Genomic DNA, 21621 nt, shown 5'->3' on the forward strand with positions numbered 1-21621 from the left:
ATGGTTCTTCCCTTCAGGTCCAAACTCAGTGTTTCTTTCACAAAGAACCTTTCCAGAACCATCACTGCCCCAACACCCAATCCATACAGCAGTCCCTACAACTCCAACTAAACTTCTACTAGTATGACCCATAACATCTGTGGAAAGTGGGTGCTGCATCTGCTGTTTTTGGCTTGGAGTGTGCACCCTTGAGAACTCCAGGCAGCTGAGAAAAACGTTTAACTTTGCACATGCTCTCCTGATGACTTCCAGGAGGAACTGACATCTCAAAACTTTCAATCTAAAAAACGTTCAGGCATTGGTGTTCATCACTCTGTTTAAAACTTTCAGTGGCTTTCCATGGCATTCTAAATCAAGTCTTGACCTCTTGGCTTGCCCCTTCAGACTATTTCCTAAGGTCTCATCTTAGATTTCTTCAGCTCCCCTACAAGATCATGTCACCAGAGACAAAATGGCCTATGTATTGAAATCACATTCCCACCAACGAGCCATGGCCCATTAAGTTGCCTCTTCTAGAAAACCTTCATTCTCTGAATTTCTCCAGCCAGGTATTTCCCATTGAAGTACCTTCAAAACCCATCAAGCACTATATCACACTGTATTCTTCTCAACCCATATATTTCAATGCAACCTCTCCTTCCTTTCCACCCAAAGCACTAACTCTCGATACCGCATACCTGCACTTGGCTGATGGTGCTTGAAACTCCTGCTTCTATCATTTTGTTTTTGTTCTTTCTTCCTAGTTCCTACATGCATGTCCTAGTTTGGCCTGTTTTTAGAGACTTAAGTCTTGGGCCCTTTTTCAAAAAATGAGGCAAAAAAGGAAAGTCTGGTGCAGATAGTCTAACTGCACATTCCTCCCCCAGTCTAAACACATGAGGCTGTGATATAACACAGCCTCTGACTGGTGTTCAGCTAAAGGGTTGCTGCTTAGGGGCACACGGGCTCCTTTCCCTCTGTACATGTTCCAAACAAGCTTGCCAGAGCAATGGCAAATTAGGCTCTGTAGTTCCTTGGGAAATAAAATTAAGGATAAAAAGTATACTCTGAACTGTCTTATTTTATGGCAATTTTTAAAATACGAACAACTGGTATTGCATGGGCAACAACCAACCAGAGCAGACTTCACTTAAAAAACCAATATGGCCACGCTCGTACAAACTGCCTGGAAATCATTTCTAATTACTACTCTCTCGCTAATAATTCCAAAGGGCCATATCACCACTTTATATGATCATGGGATTTAAGTGCCAAATCACCTCTGCTGGATAGAAAAATAAACGCACTTTGGAAACATGGGGTATGTAGGGGAGGGGCAGAAAGGGAATTTGCCAGATGAGTTATATGTGAATTCTCAGTTCCATTGCTTTTTAAAGAGGATAAGTCAAGCCCTAAATAGTAAAGTTCCTCTGAAGGACCACAGTGATTTTACCACCATTCCAAAAGCCACAAAGAGGAACAGAATAGAGAATAGACAGACTATAGGGACAGAAGAGAAAATGAACAGATTCAGCAGTAGAAAGTTATGTCCCAGTTGAATGGATCTGTTTAGTCTCCTGTGCGTAAGCTCATGATCAAATAAATTGGTTCTCATCGAAAATGAAGAATGATAGATGAAAATTAGACTTATGAATGTAAGTAATAAAAAGGGAGTGTACTAATGGAAGAAAAGAAATCAAATAAACAAGACAAGAAATGAAGTGAGAAGTAAGATGGGTTGCTTGGTTCCTAAAGCCCAGATCCACCTGCAGAAATAAAAATGAGGAAAAATCGCAGGAATCTAGGGGTCATTAGACTCTAACTACATGCTGAAAAGTGGAGATATGGGTTAGAGATGAAGGGATTGACTGGAACTGAGCTTGGAGCCAAGAAAAGGGTCAGGCAGGGCTGAGATGGAAAAGAAAACTCTAGGAACACCCAGAAAAATCTGACCCAGTGTGACCGAGGAGAACCTGAATTTTGAAATTGCATTTTGAACCTAAGACTCCAAAGTGTGGAACAGAGGCGTGAACTTAGCTTTCACATGCCCAGAGCTGAAATCACACGCCACTCTCAAGAGTATCGCTTGGGGGGCGCCTGGGTAGCGCAGTCGTTAAGCGTCTGCCTTCGGCTCAGGGCGTGATCCCGGTGTTTCGGGATCGAGTCCCACATAGGACTCCTCCGCTGGGAGCCTGCTTCTTCCTCTCCCACTCCCCTGCTGTGTTCCCTCTCTCACTGGCTGTCTCTCTGTCACATAAATAAAAATAAAATCTTTAAAAAAAAAAAAAAAGAGTATCGCTTGGGTGCTGTAGCAAGAGGACCATCATTCCAGCGCAGGACAAGATTGCCTCCCAGGGCTATTCCCATACTCCCACTCCTCACCTAGCTCATGTCCTCCCAGACCTGAAAGGCACCTTAGGGCCATTTAGGTGAATCACTCTCATTTACAAATGAGGTCCCTGGGACTCCAAGGGTTTCACGAACATTCTCAAAGTGCATAGCTAGTTATTTGCAGATGTAACTTCTGAACACTCATATTAAACCACAAGTAAGGAAGTTGCACTCTTTCACCTTTCAACATGAAAATAATTCCCAATTTTCTTATGCTATCTCAGTTTCCCCCTTTTCCAACTCTAACCAAATAGTTCTAATCCCCTGTTGTTTAAAGTCTTTAATTAAGTTTTGTGCAAAATACATCATAAACTGCCCCACCTTTGAAAGGAAGGAGCTCTGGGTGTCCCCCAACATGCCTCAGTCACCACCACTTCTATTTAAAGTCTTTTATATTGGTTCAAGGGGATATTTTGAAATATAAAATTGCTTAGATGAAAGTAAAAGTTTTCTTAATAAGAAAGATGATGGTGGTGATGATGTCTTTGTAAACGGGTGCTTTCTGCTTTCTTAAATAGCCTCTTGATGAGTCTTTGATTCCCAAAGCACCCAGGAGTCTTTAGTTTGGGTAAGGACTTTTCTAGAACCCTAAACCGCGATGGGAAACCATAGTCTCACAAGACAGACAGTACCAATGATGATCATCATGGGTCTATGCTTAGTTTAGTCCGAAAAGCAGGGACGGGTCTGTCACAGTGGGTGGAAAGACGACCACTTCCCAGCCACAGAGATCAACACAGAGAAACGAATGAGGAAGCTCTAGCATTGCCTTGAGCCCTTCAGTGGTCTTACAATCTTGTTTCTGTTCTCGTGTCACTTTGAACATACCAGGCACCAGCTTTTGCCAAAAGAGCCACCAAGCAGGCATTTTGCATACTTCCTCAAAAAAAAAAAAAGCCCTTTTTTTATTTTGTCTCAGGCAATTTATTATTGAATTGTTACTGAATTCGTTATCAAAAGCTAACCATGAGCTCGCTGCTCTACCGCAGAAGAAAACAGATTCCTGCCAATTAGTTTTGGCGGCAGCCCTTTGCTCTAGGAAACCATTTTAGCCATTTTGGTCAAAAGGAAAAAAAAGTTTTCTTTCAGCAATACTTGAATGGAAAGCAAAGGAAAAAAAAACGAAAGGAAAAGGAGTTTAGATTGAAATCTCTAGCCATGATGGTCACGGAGTTGACGCTTGGGTTTTCAGACTGGCTTGGTGTGGAGAGATGGGCTCGAGAGGCACAGGACACTGTGTTCCTCTGAGGGAAGATCATGGAGGCAGCCACATCGCCTGCCAGAGGACACCAAACAGTTATGACAAATTCAGAAATGGTTATCAGGAAGAGGAGTGAAGAAGAGTCCACCAGGGTTCACGAAGGAAAGAAGAGCGTGGATTGATGTGAGCGTACTAAGGTGACCCCAAAGCAAAACCATTATGCAGAAGAAGGCCTAGCTTTCAGGAACGTCGCGGAACCCAAACAAGGGATTCACCCCCACAGACCCGTTTTACTTCTGTTGGAAACCAGGAAATGTTCGTAAGCCTGAATATAGACTGCTGACGTCATTTTAGTCTGCTGTGTAGACTAGTGGTTGGTTATAAGTGGTTTTTAAACAATCCAATTGGACATACATTATATTCACAATACTTTTATAGAACTACTTCTATGGGATGTGACAACAGGGCAACCACAGTCTGACAAGTCACTTCAGGACGGCGCCTACAAGGCAGAAGCACGACTACATGGGCTCTGCAGGGTGTAGACAGGGATGGAAGCTCATTTTGCCTACACTGGTCATTGGAGTACTTAGTGGACATATGTTTCCATGGTGATTTCATTGCTTGGCTCTGATCTGATTTGCACTAATTACCTAAGTACCACAGGGTCACGGCCTAAAGAATTAATGGAAGAGGTATCATGGGACTTTGGAGGGACATTTTGGTAAGTTTGGTTTCTTCAAGTGTCCACGGTTTACATTTTTAAGGAAAGAAAAATCACTATCACGTCCATGCTTCTCCATAGACCCTGATGACTGTATAAAAGATCGATCATTTTGAAGTTGAAAGATTCGCTCAATCGTGTGGAACGTAAACAGTTGCTGGGACGACTGGACACCGAGCATGCAAGCCACGGCAGAGCTCTGAGACTTGGTAATTGTGTCTGATGGCTAGAAAAATCTTTGAGCACAGTTGGAAGTGGTTGAGACATTTGAATTCATTGCTGGTCCTTTTCAAAGGCCTTTTCTAACAGTCTGTATTGAGTGCATTCATTGCTTTCCTTTTGTCGTTATTATGTTTTACACTGTTGCCGCAAGTTTGTGTGTTTTGTCCCAGCAACTAAAGGATATCCTGGAAAAAATAAAATCTGGGCAAAAGTAGTCTTGACTGTGAAAATTTTTCTGGCTTTTTAAACAAAAACTCAGTGAAAAGAACAAATGTGTGATCATATCCCATTGTTAAGTGAAACTATCCACTGGTGTTTACAAACTTTCAGGCTAAAAGCTCTGAGACTTGGGGCGTGGGGAAAAAGTCCACCAGAACCTTCCTGAGTTGAAATTCCTCTACTTGCGTGGGTGGTTTGGACATAGGAAATAGGAAGCATAACAGCATGGAGGAGTCCCCACCGTTTGCACCACAACAGAGCAATATCTCGAGTGCATCTGGTCCTCAACTTCTATGTCCCAGGCGTCTCACAACCTTTCTGGCATCGTTCGTTGGCCGGATAAACCTGATCTGGCAATTGTAGAAAAGCTGCAAGAAGGTCTTCCCTTTAAATATATGAACAAAGGGATGAGCAATACAGAATGAAAACTAAAACTACAAAAATATGACTTTCAACTGAGAAAATAAATAAGTTTCCATTTATTAAGAGCTGGTGTCAGTGCAGCTAAGATACACACCCATCCAGGAAATTCGCCTTCCCCCTTTTGTCTCCTTCTACGAATTTACTGAAGTACATGTTTACATCATTGGACCATTTTAAAATTGTTTTAATAATCCATTTCCCTTCCTTACAATTATTTGTGGTGGTGACCATCATTCTCCTCAAAGGAAAAGAGAGAAAGAAGAGAAATACGCATTAAGGAGTCTGGCCACTTACTCATGTTGATTTTGCATTGTTTAGATATAGGGAAGATATTTGACAATGAAAAAAAAAAGAAAAAATATATTTTCTTTCTAATAAATAAAAATAATTTAAAATGCTAGAGGCTATACATGACTATTTTAGTATGTTCATTTATAAATGAAATCATTTCCTTTTCCAAAATACATGGAAGCAATATTCAAGGCAGACAAAGAGAAAGATCTGTCTACTTTATTTTTCTTGCAATTCTCATTTATCCTAACATTTCCACCAGTGATTCAGTATGTAAGAGGAAGAAAAGTCACATCACCATTTATGAAGTTTGTCAGGCTTTAAAAAAATAGTTCTGGTCTCCTGGGAGTCAACATTCATCTTCAACTTCTCTGATTGGTGGAATCAAGCTGCTTGTGGATTTATATTGGTTGATCTGGTTAGCCATGTGGGTACTCATGGGCTTGATCTGAATGTTTCTGGGATAGGCATTATCCGGTTCATCTGTAAACCATTTCTTTTCTGCTAAAGGGCAAAACGGATAGAGAACAAGAAGGAGAAATGAGAAGCTTAATTAGTCCTAGGGTAAAGCCTTTGGAAAGTTCATTGAAAAAAATGCACAAATGTAATCGATAGAAGCTGACAGTGAGTAGTTGCTAAGAGATAGTGCGGTGTAGGGAGAACCCCAGAACGTGGGACACCTCTGCTGCTTGTGGCAAGGGATGACCAGTGCACCCTTGGGACTTGGAGGCACCGTGGGTGGACCTCTGAGAATAAGGAGGGGTTGGAGGAGGAACTCCAGCAATGTTCTCTGGGGTTCCTTTAGTGTCCTGGAAAGCTTTGGTGGGAAGGAGATGTTGAATATATCAAATATTGGGCATGAACATTGTGCCTGAGGAAAGATCTGTGCGTTCACGGATTTGAGCAGAACGTGAGGGACATTGTCCCTGACACAGAGCCAGTGATCTAACATCTTATGCAGGATTTCCTCCTCTCAACCTGGACTTGGCTTTGTTTGTAACAGGCATACTTGAAGTTATAGCTCAATACACCACTCTTTTTTTTTTTTTTTTGCAGCCAGTTTTGAGGGTCTTAAAGTAAGCCCACAGGTTTTGCTGGGCAATGAGACTCAAAATCAGAATAGCAACCAAAGTTTGAAGACGATTTTGAGATGGTTTTCATTGCAAGAAAGAAAACTCTGTGTTGGTAAAAAGTTATGAAAAGAATTCCTGGTGGCAATATCTTAACCGACTATAATAACCCGAGCTGTTGACAAGGGAGCTGGACGAAGTCTTGGCATTTCATTTCCACCCTAAATACAGAGATGGCTGCGAGAATGCTGAGTCAGAGCATTCAGAGGGGTGAGGGGAGGGGGGTGGGAAAGAAAAGAGCCTAGCATCCTCTCAGCATTTCAGTTCTGTTTTACAGGACACAGGCCTCACCCCTGCCTTTTTCTAGGATTGAAACTTTCGGGATAACCGGCCATGTGTCCAGACATGAAGAGACTGGGCAAATAGGACATTCTAACTGGGGACTCATATTGTGGCTCAGGAAAAGAAAAGAAAAAGGGGGGAAGCTTTCAGGCACACCCACAGCTCTAGAGATAATGGCCTCTTCTTTATTAGAACAAGTCACAACTGCCTTGTCAGGGGTCCCAGACTGATCTATTAACCAAAATTGCTCACCTGGCTTGATAGAAGAGTGTGTGTGTGTGCGTGTGTGCACGTGTGCACGTCTGTACGTCTGTCTGTCTGATAGGTTAATGATCTATAAATTCAGCATCTGTGATCAGCTCAAAACGGCTCTGCATGTTTCTCCTGGATGCGTCCTCTCTCTCCTGCTGTGTCAAGTCTGAGCCCTCAGTGTAAACCGTGTCACTGGAGAGGGGGTGTGCCTTGGGGAGATCTTGTTCACTACCCTTTGTTCGGCAGCTCAGTTTACCCCCAGGACACGACTGTCTCTCGGATGGTTCTCCACTCCCCTTTCTCCTGCGCTGGCTCTCTCACCTATTATAATTAAGTTCACTTTGATTTGAACAGATTGGACGATAGGCATTCATAATGCTACCTCCTCACAGTGAAGCTAACTGATTAAGTGCTTTAAATTATTCCCCCTGACAGAATGATAAAGTTACAATCTGTTCTGAGATGATCTACAGCTTGCCAGACTCCTACAGCTTCTTTCTACATTCATTTATCTTTTTGTCAAGCAGAGTTTTTTTTTTCTAAGCTTCAATTCCATAGATCTTTTAAAGTCATCAGCACATCTGAATTATTAATGAGGCTTTAGAGGCAAGGTTCCTGATGGACTGGTTAAAAAAGGTTGTATAGAAATCCAGGACTGTGTACACATCAAAATAATTTCAGCTCCATTTAAAAAACCATTTAGTTCAAGTGTGACATAGATGAACCATTATGCATTTGTGGAAACCAATTTTTTGTGATCTACGATTAAACTAACCTTTCAGAGAGGAGTAGAGTGTGATGGTTATGTTTTAAAAGCATTGCCAGGCTGCTGAAACAATTTCAAACTATGACTTTTTCCAATGGTTTATGTGTAAAGATGATTTTCAGAAGAGCGGAATGGGGCGTCTGTGCTGTTTGCCTGAGCTGCCCTTGGTTTTGGCTGTGCCGCTGTGGGGACTGATGGTGCAAAGGGATTTAGTGCTAGGTTGGACATGCCAGGTTGGAAAGGAAACTGAATTCTGCTGATGGAAGCGAGTAGGTCTTTTGGGCGAAAGACCTAAGACAGCTGCAATTTGCTGAAATTTTTACAACTGCTGCAGAGAATAATTGTTCAGAATTTAGTCTTTACAGTTCAATTCAAAGTTGGCATTTTGACCTTTCGTGGCAGAGAGAATATCAATTCCTTCTGCTGTCGGTAAGAAAGAGAGCATTATTTCCCCCATTTAAGCTCCGTTCTCTCTTTCCTTCTACACTTCTTGCCATAGAAGAAAATCTATGCAGAGTAGCCCCTGTGTTTTTGGCCATTCAGCTTCCACACAAGAAGTGTTCGAGCACGTCCTGGTGATGAGTTGAGGTTTTCATTACGTCTGAGAAACAGGCTTTTTAATTTGGGTGCCTTGTAAGATATAAATATATATGTTGTTGGAGACTTGATTGGATAGGATGTTGAGGAAATAGAAATATATTAATGCTCTGAGCATTCTAGTAAAATATCCAGGGACAAAGGTCGTTTCTGAAGAGATTCTCTCAAAAGGCATCAGAGGAACACACACTTTAGTGATCGTTACTCATTTGCTTCAACGGAAAGTGCTTGAAGCATGACGATGACACTTTGGTTTATTGACTCTCACCTTCCAAAGAAGAAACTGTGCCAATGGGAGCCTAGAACACTGGCCATGAGGAAGAATACTCAGGGAAGGGATTCAAATGAGTGCTGAAGTGGTCCAGGATAAATGCAAATCCTTGAGTTTATCTCCTCTCCAAGCCTCATTTCACAGGCCAGAAAGATTTCCGGGAGCTTTGATTTTGTCCCTAAGATGGGAAGGGCAATGGATCTGGCTGTGAGGGCCTCCTAGGGGCCAGAGGAAAACAGCCCCATTTGTCAACAAGCCTCTGGAGGCTGCTAAGCATGACGTCATCACAGCAGGGGTAGTGTGTGACCCCCCCCCCCAATCAGGGACAGGAGGCGTGGCAGTCTCTGGTGAGTGGGCTAGTAGCACGAGATAAAACCTGGGCATGGACTGCAGAGAGATGCTTCTGAAAGAACCGGTTGTCGAGAGAAGGCACCTACGGAGACCAGCCGGACCATGAGCGATCCACCACGGACTGGCCCGGAGGTGTGGGCGGCGGAGATGGCGTGGGGCAGGAGGGTAAGGACTGAGGGATCGGAGGTCTCCCACGGGAGTTGCATGGCTCCAATCAAGTCACTGTATAATTGATCTCAATTACGGTTTCTCGTCTGTAAAATGGGCTCATGACCAGATCTTCCTAACGCTGTTGTCTGGATGAAAGGGGCTAGCGCTGCCGAAGCGCTCACCACGGGCCCGGATGCATGGTAAGTAAATATGAACGCTTCTGCCTGTTGATGGTAGCAGCCGCCAGGAGGGCAGGGGGCAGAGTTCACAGTTTTAAATGCCACTCTGACACTTTCTGGCTGGATGACTTTGAACAAATCCGTCATACAGATTTCCTTCAAACAGATGTGCATGGCAGGTACATCTGAGCTTGTGTGAGGGTTGAGTGAGTTACTGGAGGTGAAGTGCTTAGAAGAGTCTGGCACTAAGTAAGCACTAAGGGGTTCGCAACATGAGTATTCTCAGCACTAAAGGGCTACGATGAGGATGGGTGGTCCTTTTCAGTGTGGCCACAAATGAACTGGGGGTGGAGATCTAAGAGTTGTAAATTGGGGTGCTGGCCTACAGAATGGGGATTTTGACATAGACGACAGAGGAGGATTTGCTGGGGTTATCTTCATTTGGAAGGAAAGGAGAGGAAGGAGTGACCCAATGTCTTTTCTGAGGAGTCCAGGGTTCCTACCCTGCTGCGGGACCTGTATCCTTAAAATAATGGCTTTGTACTCAACAGGTGCCCTACCCTACCCACAAGCCATCTGCATCTTCCATTGCTGAGATAGAAGGGTCCAGGATTAGAGCTAGGACTTCCTCAAGCCGCAAGGAGCCTGGAGGAGTAGGTTGTGGGAGGTAAGAACCTCAGACCTGGGCTGACCTGATCGCCTGGGTACCTGCAAGCAGAGAAACAGGCTTTACTGTGAAAATGGAGCCTCTTTGCTGGCTCTGTGGGTTGTCAGTGCTGTGGGATTCAGCCTTTTCATATAACTGCTCCCCAGAGAAGACTGCATTCAAGGAGAGACGATCATACAGCAAAGGGATCTGGAATAATTGGCCCTTTTCCTGCTGTACCACAAGCTGAGATTTAGAGAGAAAGGGCTGGAAAGGGAAGGGCTCCATTTGGAGAGAGACCACAGCTGAGAACAGTAAGCCCTAACCAGGAGCTGCAGCCTTCAAAGGTAACGCTGTGTGCTTGCACAGCTCACCTTTCCAGGATGCACGCTGCCATTTGCCCTCTGCCCTGCACACCCCACCCATGCATATTGCCTTCTTCCCCCTCCGTGGGTGAAGTGTGGCTATTTCATAGACATGACAACCGTCCGTACCAGAACCAAGCAGCCTCCATTTATGAAAACTGATGCTTATTTGCAGTTGTCCGCCATGACTCTATTTGCCTCTTTTAACTGAAAGTCTAATGCTGCCATTCACTGGGCAGAGCCAACTGCCCGCTCCAGCCCTTTTCTGGGGCCTTTGTGCAGCTGACATGCCAAGGACAGACTCTCCACTCTTCCCTTTGGGGATAATCCCTCTCACCTCCCTGTGCCACAGATGTGCGATCTCCTGGGGGGAGACAGGGAACCGGTTCAGTGCCAGGTGCCCGCAGCTTATTCTTCATCATGTTATGACAAAGCAGGGATGGGCTGAAGAAGCTGACTGAGACACTGATTTTTACCCTGTCTTGACTTCCACGGGCACCGAAGTTTCTACACGCTCCTCTTTATCCTCCAGAAGCCTGTTGCTATAGGAACCTGGCAGGTTGATTTAATTGTCTCTATTGGGATGCAGACACCTTTAGGCTTTTCCCATGCTGGAGAAGAGCCAGTCAAAGGTTTTACTGGCCATCTGAGATCTTGACAATGCTGGCAGGAGGCATAGTCAGTGTCTCTGTCTCACTGTACTTAACACGGCTATTCCCCATCTCAGAAGCCGTGAGCCCAGCTCGAGAAAGCGCCAACAGCACAGCAGCATCGGGAAGCACCCAGAGGCATTCTTGTTTTTTGTTTTTTTTTTTAAGTTTAAGCCAAGGGAGTAAAGATAATTGATAAAATGATGAAAGGTCTGAAAATATTTAAGATCAATTTATTTCAAAATATTTACTGAGCACTTATATTAAGGTTCTGGGTCACAACCTGTAATATTCATACAGAATTTGAAACTTCTCCTGGTTGTGGCAGAACCCTATGTATAAGGGTCCAGCTTTCTCTTCATCCATTTGAACTGGCTTCAGGAAGGACCCTGGGTAGTAGTCCTTCGGGTGTTGATGATTTTACGACCATCTGAGCGAGTGCTGACACTGAGAAGGCTTCACCCCACCTCCTGGTTTACCCACTTACTTAAGGTTCAGCCCTTTCAAAGCCTAAAGCAAACTGGACTGAATGGCTTACAAATTGCTTCTCTTCTAGAACAGTACAGATAAATGAGTTTCTAGCTGTTGCTCTTTTTAAATGCATATACTTTCTCTCCAAATAATTCTTTCACTTTCTACCTTTCCCTCTTTCTTTTTCTTTTCTTTCTTTCTTTCTTTCTTTCTTTCTTTCTTTCTTTCTTTTCTTTCTTTCCTTTCTTCTTTCTCTTTCTTCTTTCTTTCTTTCTCTTTCTATTTCATTCTCTTCTTTCTTCCTCTTCCTTTCTCTCTTCCTCTTTCTTTCTCTTGCTCTTCCTTCCTTCCTTATTTCATTCCTAGTCTTCTCTTCTTTCTTCCTTTCTTCCTCTTTCTTTCTCTCTTCCTCTTTCTTTCTTTCTCTCTCTCTCTCACTCTTCCTTCCTTCCTTCTTATTTCATTCCTAGTCTTTTCTTTTCTTTTTTTAGGGGGAGCAGGAAGGGGAGAGACATAATATGAGAATCTTGTATGCTCCCCTCCTAAAAGAACCTGAAAGGGGATTGAGGAAGTTTGGAGTCACATGGAAAACAATGGAGGATTTCTTGGTTCTATAGGGGAAAGTATAACATAGTAGTTTCAGCTAATAGAATAGAGGTCATAATGATACGTTTTCATCATTGAATGTATCATTAGCCAAATGCTACAGTCAACTCTCAGTTGTGTGCCCAAAGTCCCGGGAAAATTCCAAAGTTTCATCTCATGTCACAGTCTGTTCCCACTCCATCCCTGTCACAACATCATCTCATCAGAGCTGCTAACAGATTGTATATAAAACGCATTTTGGAATTACTTCTATCTGCCCAATCTCTTTTTGGGATGTAACAAATGCCTGAAAGGCAGGTGGCAGGAGAGACTTGGTTAATGCAGGGCCTGAGCCGTGAGGCCCCAGATAACTGGGCGTGCTCTGTGAGTTGATACATATAACTGAGCAGTTTTCATTTGGGGTCCTACTGATCAAACATAAAGGAGACCAATGCTTTTGTCACTAATAAACCTCTTGCTCTAAATTTAAAGGAGGATAAAATATGAGCCGAGAAGCAGGTTTGCCAAGTGGAATAACTAAAAATGGTTTCCAGCAAAGTTTATCCCCTGGCATCATACTTTGATTTAGCGGGTCTTGCCAAGATAAACACAGAGATGTGGTCAGACCGATGAGGGGCTGGGTTGGGGTGGTGGTGATGGGGGGAAGTGGAGGAAGCTGGGTTTCTTGATGGGAAAATGCTTTTGGACTTGGAGCAAGGTACCAAGGTGGGCAGGGAGGCCACGTGCAGATTTAAAGGCAAGCCAGATGGAGAGAAGTTCCCCCCAAATTACCCAACCCCAAAACCAAGAACACCAAAACAAACTCTAAGGGATCTAGCAGTAGCAGCCGCACAGCCTCATGGCGCTGAGCAATTTAGAAAGTGGAGGAAGGAGGAGAAGTAGGGAAGGAAGAGGAGGGGAAAGGGGAGGAAAAAAAAAAAAAGCAAAACAAACTAAATAAAACCACAAACAGAACAATAAAAATAAAAATAAACAAACCAATAACAGAATAAAATTTGTAACTCCTTTTTTTTTTTTTAATTTCACAAAAGTTTTCACAAGGACAACGTTATAGAAGAAAACCCCCAGCAGTGGCTAGGTCATGCAGAACCATTAATTGTCATACCTTGGCCCATTCTATTCATCCTTGTTGCACTTTAGAGAGAGAAGTAAGCTATGTGAGTTTTACAATGCTTTTAAACTGTCATATTTCCTGTTGAGCACTTTAACTGGCACATTCTTATAGTTATAAATGTTCTATGGGCACAACTTTATAACCTTCTTTGCAAAGAATGCATGAAAAGCTCATCATGATTCCAAACTGGGGTATATGTGTGTGTATATATATACACACATATATGCGTATCTATATGTGTGTGTATATATGTAGAGAGATATATATAATTCTATATAAAAAGATAGATAGTTATACATAATATAGAAATTGATACATATAGGGAAAAAATAATTTGAAAAAATTCTTCCACTCATAGGGCTTTTTAATATACATGTATACAATTTTTCCCCACCCCGTTCCTGGTCTGAATACTGCACTGCCCTGTCTTTGGTATGGGGGCAGAAGTTCAGACTGAGCCTCACCATTCTGTCAGTAAAAGTGCTTGTCAATTCACACAGCAAGCAAATCTCCAAAACTACCATGCTTGGGGGGAGGGGGGTCCGAAATCTAAACTCAAAGCATTCACCATAAAAACACCTTTGTAGAGATGATATAGCTGTGGCATTTTTCTCCTCCCCTCCACCCCTATTCTGCTCAATGAAATTTTTTTAAAGTAGACATTTCCAATTGGTATCCACCAGCCCAGGGCTCGTCCACACGTACAGGAATTCGGTTCCGGTGGAGTTTGCCCATTTGTAGGAACTACTGCCCTGCCTAAAGCCTGATTTGCATGCATAAAACATCTGACAACTGGATATTGAAAAAGGGATTTTTCTACCTTTCCTCTCATGCTTACCAACTTTCAAAAAAGGAAGAAAGGAAGGAAAACAAAAGAAAAAAATACTTCTACAAAAATGTGTTTGGCTCACTGTTGCACACTTCTCCCCCACCTCGTGACAACAAGGAACAGCTCGCTGTTGTTGTCATTCGCCTGCCTGAGTGAACTGGCTATGTTCAAGGAACTGGGGAGGAGGAATTTTCCCACCAGCTCTCTGCTTTGGGACAGCCAGCACCATGCAGTTGTGCCAACAGTTTGGGGCGGTGGCTAGCTTTTGTCTTTGTTGAGTCAAAGGTGGCTCGATCCCCCAACCTTCTGATTTGTTTAGCATGTCGGCTCCTAGAAAAACATGATCTGTTGCTGGGTTTATCTTCCTCACGCTCTGCCATGGCCCCAGCCCCTGCTCCTACCTGGCACTGGGGCCCTAGCTAATCAAACAAAGGGGAGTAAAAAGGTCCCCTGAGAATGCATGGAAAAATACTCGCTCTTTCCTGAGCATTATTTATTCTGTACATAAGGTAAGTAATTCACCTTTTAAAAGATGTAAAAATCCCAGGAAGGCAGTTTTTAATGACTTACATCTGATATTTATGATACATATGGCTTTTCATCCCAAATGTCAAAAGTGAAAGAAAAAAAATAGCTAGTCATATGGCATAAGGAGACAGAATAACAATTTAATATGCAATCAAACCTCTGTTCACTTAAATTAAATGACTAGAATTTGATACATCCACAAATGGGATACTATTCTTTCCTCCACAGTAAGGGTAGAAATGTTCACACGAACTCCCAGAGGAAGTGAGCTCTGGGACAAAAAGGCCTTGGTGAGTAAAAAAATCTCAGATGTTCTCTTATAAAAGCAGGTGCTTAATAATCATCTACACAAATGGCGAAAGCCTTTTAAACGCTTCGCGAGACATCAGCCCAGAGAGTGGAAACAATCGATATGCTTTTGTTGCTTTTTGGTTGCTCCTTTCAAAGAAATGTGTATGTATATATTATTGCGTGTGTATTTAAAAAAAAAAATAGAAAGGAAGGAAGGAAGGAAAACAACAACAAAATCAAAACCCGAAGCACCCTGATAATCCTGATAAATCAGAACAAACTTTTCTTCTACATTAACTAAACTTGCTTTGCATAACTGACATCGATCACAATGGCTCGCCTCTACTCTGCGAACTCCTTCCTGCAGTGAGCTATTTATGTCTGGAGCATGCCTTTGGGTTATTTTTCCCCTAGAATCATAAATAACTTTTGGTCCTTCTGCTTATTTGCTGTTGTGCTCAAGGGTTTTATGGTGGTGAAATAAAAATGACAACCACATGCACACTATCATACATATGCAAATATGTGTAAAAAAAAGGGGGGGACTACAGGGGAAAAGGGGGAAAGTTACTGTTGGAAACACCCACTGGGGAAATGAGTGGCAGATACAGTTTCACACACGGTGGAAGTGGATACACATATCAGAGGCGCTCTTCCTGCACGTACTTCTGTTTGTCTCGGGACTCCCGGGACTTGGGTCGGTTCTGTCGGTTTGCCGTGGACGGGATGGAGTGCACAGAGGAGCTCTTCTTGCTGGAGGACTGGGACGAGTGGGAGGAATGGGAGAGGCTGGCCCGGGACTGGCCGGCGTTGTGGTCAAACTGCATCAAGCAGAAGATCAGGTCTGTCGGCACGAGCTCAAACTCGTACGGGGGGTTGGTGATGACGTACCTGCATGGGAAAGCAAAGGGGTCACGGATAACTGGCTGCATAGTTCACCTCCCTCTGCACCAAGAGGTTCCTCCGGTCTTGAAGAGCATCTGGAGGATGGGCTTCTAGCTGGTCCAAGGCCTTAAACATTCTCTTGCAAGCCAAACTAAATCATACTCTCTTTAGCTCAGGGCAGGAAGCCTGCCACCAGCCCTGGCAGCGATGCTGTATTAGGGCCTATGGTGGGAGAACCAAACTGTGCTTCCTACAGTCTGCATGCCCCTTTCAATTCAATATCAAGTTCAGTTCTGATCCTGAGTAGCCCAAATGCACGCAGGAGGTTCACGGAGTGCACCGCATCTTTCATTCTAGAATGTTCTGACCATCCCAGACACACATCGCAGGACCAAAAAAAAAAAAAAAATCACTGTTTCCTCTATAGTGGTACACCTCAAAGTGGGTCCTCAAGCCAGACATACCAGCATCATCCGGGAACTTAAAATGCAAATTCTTAAGCAACTCTACTCCAGATCTACGGAGTTAGATAAGCCGGGGATGGGGCCCAGCAATTTGTGTTTTGACAAGCTTTGCAGGTGATTCTCGTGCTCACTAAGCTTTGAGAACTCACTAGTCTACAGCAAGTAGTCTCAACTCGGGCTATGTGCCATAATCTCTGTGCAATAAAAAATTATCCATATTTTCAGTCCAGACCAAGTAAGTCAGAGAAATCGGAATATTTTTAAAAAACACCCCTGGTGATTCTAATGTGCAAGCAAAACTGAGAAATACTCATCTCTATAGCATTGTTTCTTGAGGTATGTTATCCAAATACACTGATTTTGGTAATTCTACAATGTACTTTTAATCTGGCGTTGCTATGAATTTATTTGAATGCAATTAGAAAAATATAACTAGCACACAAAAACTGTTATTTTTTTCTGCTTCAGTTGATAATACACAATTTTCTTGAAATAAAAAGTCCATTAAAAATATTTTCAGGGGCGCCTGGGTGGCACAGTGGTTAAGCATCTGCCTTCGGCTCAGGGCGTGGTCCCGGCGTTGTGGGATCGAGCCCCACATTGGGCTCCTCCGCTATGAGCCTGCTTCTTCCTCTCCCACTCCCCCTGCTTGTGTTCCCTCTCTCGCTGGCTGTCTCTATCTCTGTCAAAAAATAAATAAAATCTTTAAAAAATATATTTTCAGTAAAAATATAGGCATCTAAGTAAGATATGGCAAGGAACCATCTATCTTAAACACCAACAATATGAAATATCTCTCTAATAGGTACCAACAGAATAATCCCAGTAGCTGGAATTTGGAGGAGATGCTCCTATTCAGGAACTAATCTATAAAACTTGAATTCTTCCCACAATATCTTTATATCTGCTATGCGTAATTAAAGGAAAAACCTCCCATAACCTCAAACTCAGTGTTGGATATAATGTGGGCAGTCATTGGCAGACTGAGTGCATGTACATAGACCTCTGCCTTCATAGTGGGGGACAAGAGAGGGTATTTCTGTCTCTGCATTTGGGTTGGGAGAGCAGAGTGGAAATATACTCACCTCTTCGTGCATTGGCTGGGGGTGCTGAGGTGAGCATCTCTCAGCCGGTAAATTCCAAAACAAAGCATATTATATGTTTTCAGAGCTTTGCAGAACAGATCACCATAACAACCACCATCCTGGGAGACAAGAAAAGAACAGAGAGAAATAATTTTATTTGTCTGAAAGTCGAGGTCCAGGGGGAACAGAGCCTTTTTATGAAAGCTTGTTTTGGTGTCCCCTGAGTTGGAGGGTCTGTCCCCAGGGACTGAGGTTGAAGTCATCATTGTGATTAACAGCTTACATCCAAGACTGGTCATTTTTAGAGATCATATAATGATGGGGTTCTCCTCCAGTTCTCTCCAGTTTTCCATCTGTAGCAATGAGAGCCCTAAAGAGAGTGTGCCTCTCCCTCATTTGAAGTGAGGGTGTAAAGCTTGAAGGTCTCAGATGCATGTTGGGCTGAGAAGAAACCAGCTCTGCGAAATGGGGATTATGTTTAGCCCCACCTCAGCTGTAATCACTGTGATCTGACCGTGTTGTCAAAACTGCTCGAGTGATAATTAAAATCACTGCAAGGAGAAAAGACCCCACCAGGTACTATGGTGACAGACTCTTTCAGGGAAAGGACTGTGTGAAAAGCACAATTTACAGACCTCTGAGATGGCCGTGGTGGAAGAGAACGTGTTTCCCCAGGAGGCGGAGAGCTGCAGGCTGAATCAGTGAGATTCACAGTCCTAATCAGTTCACGGTCACCTTCCGAGGGTCTGGGGCCTGATGTGGAATGTGAAAGCAAACCCTCTCACTTAGGAATGTTGGCTTCATGCAGCCAGGTGGCTTTAGGTGGGCATCAGTACAGGAAGGGCCTGGAAGAATGACTTCTCTGGGAATATAGTGGCTGCCTTTGTCCCTCCTGTCATTGGAATTTCCGCATGGGCATCATATGACAGAACACAAATGGGGCCAAATCCTACCATTACTTAAAGTCTTTATCCTTCCAAAGCGTATTGGTAAGTCAATGATAGATCCCAGTCTAACAAAGGTCCTTACCCATAACCACGCCAAAATATGATGCAAGTCGGCATCGGGGTTTCAGAAGAAATAGAGAAAGTGACCCTTTCCCTGGGTGACACTATTATTTGTGCAATAAATGTATTTGTTCCCAAGACTTGTGGCGCCACCCCTTGAACACATCCATGGAGGTGGGGTCGGGCTGCGAATAAGGGTCAAGACTGCAGACTTTTGCCAGAGTACGTGAACCCATCTGGTGCGTGAAGCCCAAAGGGAGGCATTGGTCATCCCCTCTGCAGCAGGGAGGGCATAGGGGAAAGTGACTGGGTCCATCCTCAGAAATGCGAAGACCCAGGTCCAGAATTGGAGTCATTAAAGGACCCCCATGAGATGCTATTTGGCCGGTGGCTCAAGAAGCATGTTGGTGTTTACAAAACTTCCAGGGCCTGAGTCATACCCAGATACAAATACTCTGAATCCTGGGAACTGGGCATGGCCATCGGTGTTTTTAAAAGCTCCTCATAGGCTATGAATGTGCCTTTGGGGTGAAGTAGCCCTGAGATATGCCAAGACCCTGCGGAAAAGGGGTCTCAGGGTTGGCAGCATGCTGGAATCCCCTCATGCCTCCTAGCTCATGGTAGAAGATACCTAGGGGAGTGAGTAAGCCCACAGGCTCTGAAGCCAGGGTTCCTGGTGCAAATTCCTGATCGGGCCAATCCTCAGTCTCTCTGAGCCTCAGTTTCCTTACAATGTCTGATAATAGAACCTATGTCAAAGGATTGCCATGGGAATAAAACGAATGACCAATGTAAAGCACAGCGCCTGCTACCAGTAAACCATGAACATCACTTCAGAGTTATTTACCATAGAAAACAGAAAAGACAGGTGCCTAGGTCCTCACTGTCTGGCACCCAGTTCACTCAGCCCAAGTTATTCCCAATCAGTGGGCGCGGGTGACCTCTACACCATGAACTCACCCCCAAGTCCGCAAAGGGCCCATCCAGCAGCGCTAACTGGGCCACTCGGCAGCGGTCCCTATTGGCCAGCGTCTGGGGGGTGCTGTAACCCCCTCGAAGTGCGTTCTCCTCAGCAATCAGAGCCTCGAGCTCTGGAGTGGCTCCTCCAGTCACCAGGGTCCGGATCAGGGTAAGGATATTGTCGTTGAAGTATGTCTGGGGAGAGAGTTGGGGGGAAAAGTCCTTTAAGCAAACACCCTCACGTCACAACAATAGACATCCAAATTACAACTTTTCTTGGTATCGCCTGTTTAAAGTTCTGGCCTGTCTCTTCAAATAATTTTATGTGGGAAGTGAAAAGACAGCAGCCTCCAATTATTCCATTCTTTTCTCTCCTACTTGGTTCTGCCAGGAGAGCCTGACTTTTAAAAACCAATTCAGGGAACTTTCATTAAAGGGCTGAAATCTAAATGGTTGGTGTTTACCATAATTGGTGTTAGTAGGGATGCAAACACCGCTTCCTCTCTTCAAGTCTGCCTTGTCTACCAAGGGACTTTGGACTTGTGACACAAAATGCAGCCGGCCCCAGCTGCTAACCCAAGTACGACTATCTCTGAAGGTCCTGTCACCTTATGCCAGAAAGTCGCCTTCCCCAACAGTGGCAAAACTTCTTTCTGTGTAGGAAAGAGATGCCAAGAGCGTCATTAAGGCCACACGCTCAACAATTCACTACGTGCTTTGATAATAATCTAACCCAGAAGACTCTATTAATTAAATATGCCAGATAACATTACAAGGAGGTGGGTGTCCTGGTGTGTGCACTTTTGGTTTTGTTTTTTGCGGTCATCTCAATAGTCAGAGGCAAACATAGCACATTAGAGAAGTTTCCCTCAATTGTACATTTGTCTCACATCTGAAACATAACAGGTCTGTTGGGAACAAAACGATGGAGTTTAAAAAAATTAATAGGGTGTCAAATAAAAGAGCTCAAAAAGACATTTGTCACCCAGCCTAATTTGAGAAAAATCTCAAGTAAGGGTCTGCCGTCCATTTTCCAAGCTAAGAAAAAAGCAAGCAGGTGAAATGAATTCAAACCAGAGCTTGCCTGTGTCTTCTGAGGGCTTACAGACCTTTGGGAGTGGGTTAGGAAAGACAGCTGCATTTCACCTCAGCAATTTCTCAGACACTTGACCTGGCAAAATGTGGTGGGGAATAAACCAGGTAAGGACAAGTTCTCATGCTGGGCGGGCATCACTAGTTCTCTGTCTTGAGGGAGGTTGAGTAACCAGTTCTAGGCTTTGATACTCTCCTCAGCAAAATAAGCACAGTCATTAAGATCAAGTTCATATGCAAATTATTCCAGGAGGACTTCTGAGTTCAGATGATCGCTTCTCCTGGGGCAAGATTCACTTTCCTCAATGAAATACTGCAAAACACCCCAGCATGATAGACAATTCCAACAGCAAAGGAGACTAGGAATGTTACCCAGAAGGAGTCAGACCCTAAGGAGAATGCACGTCTCCTCTACCGGAGCTCAGATGTGCCCTGGTGCACAGAAGCAGACAGACAGAGTGCAAGTACAGGAGGTTGCGGGCTCGAGGGATGGAGTCAGGTGGTGGGTTTAACGCTGGCTTCACCTTGCAGTAGCTGTGTGACCCTGGAAAGTTATATGCCATTTTTGTGCCTCAGTTTCATGATCCGTAAAATGTATGAACAGAGTGGTTATAAGGACGGTAGACTAACACACGTGAGGCACGCAGAGCAGTGCGTGGTGCCCAGGAGGCACTGATCAGTGGGCAAACCAAGGTCTTGTATTTCATCCTTGCATCTGTACTTCTCAATCTGCTTCCATTCGAAGACCCTATTTGGGCTCGGGAATGACAAGGCAAAGACACCAGGGCCCTGCCTCCTGAGACTGGACAGCAGTAATGGGAAGAGACCCCCGAGGTGTGCTGTAGTGGAGGTGGCCTTGGGACACACCCGAAAACATCTCCGAAGTTTTCACAGGTAAATCCTCTGCCCCACAGTCAGATAGCACCTCAGTAGAAGCTGGAGACCCGTCCTTCACCCTGGGGCACATTCAACGTGTGAGTGCTGGGCATGAACTCTGACAAGGGCCTTTGCGCTCTAATTACCCCTTTAGATCAAGACCAAGAGGATGGCAGAACATTCACAACCTCATATACCAAACTCTGTTTTTTGGTAGAAACAAATAAAGGTAGAGAGAAATTTAAAAAGCCAGTATAAATATTTTTTACCAGGGAACCACAGTATTTAAGATATAAAGGAAAAGCATCATGTTGAATGATTAAA

General features: G+C 43.9%; 1 protein-coding gene across 26 annotated transcripts in view; it reads right to left on the bottom strand.

Moving 5' to 3' along the window:
* Positions 1 to 2213: 2213 nt before the first annotated feature.
* KCNMA1 (potassium calcium-activated channel subfamily M alpha 1) overlaps positions 2214 to 21621 on the bottom strand; it is a 712564-nt gene continuing 693156 nt past the window's right edge. For 6 of the 26 annotated variants that reach the window (XM_034662749.1, XM_034662744.1, XM_034662739.1 and 3 more), the window contains 3 exons: positions 19330 to 19524; positions 17363 to 17481; positions 13156 to 15819 (listed from right to left, as the gene is read on the bottom strand). In XM_034662749.1, coding sequence (XP_034518640.1) covers positions 15570 to 15819; positions 17363 to 17481; positions 19330 to 19524 — 564 coding nt within the window. In that variant the 3' untranslated portion in view covers positions 13156 to 15569. Of the gene's footprint in view, positions 5955 to 13155; positions 15820 to 17362; positions 17482 to 19329; positions 19525 to 21621 lie in introns of those variants that run through there. The other 20 variants (XM_034662731.1, XM_034662737.1, XM_034662736.1 and 17 more) reach the window with 7 other exon arrangements.

This window comes from Ailuropoda melanoleuca, chromosome 6 (assembly GCF_002007445.2).
Source record: "Ailuropoda melanoleuca isolate Jingjing chromosome 6, ASM200744v2, whole genome shotgun sequence".
In the NCBI taxonomy this organism is placed as follows: domain Eukaryota; kingdom Metazoa; phylum Chordata; class Mammalia; order Carnivora; family Ursidae; genus Ailuropoda; species Ailuropoda melanoleuca.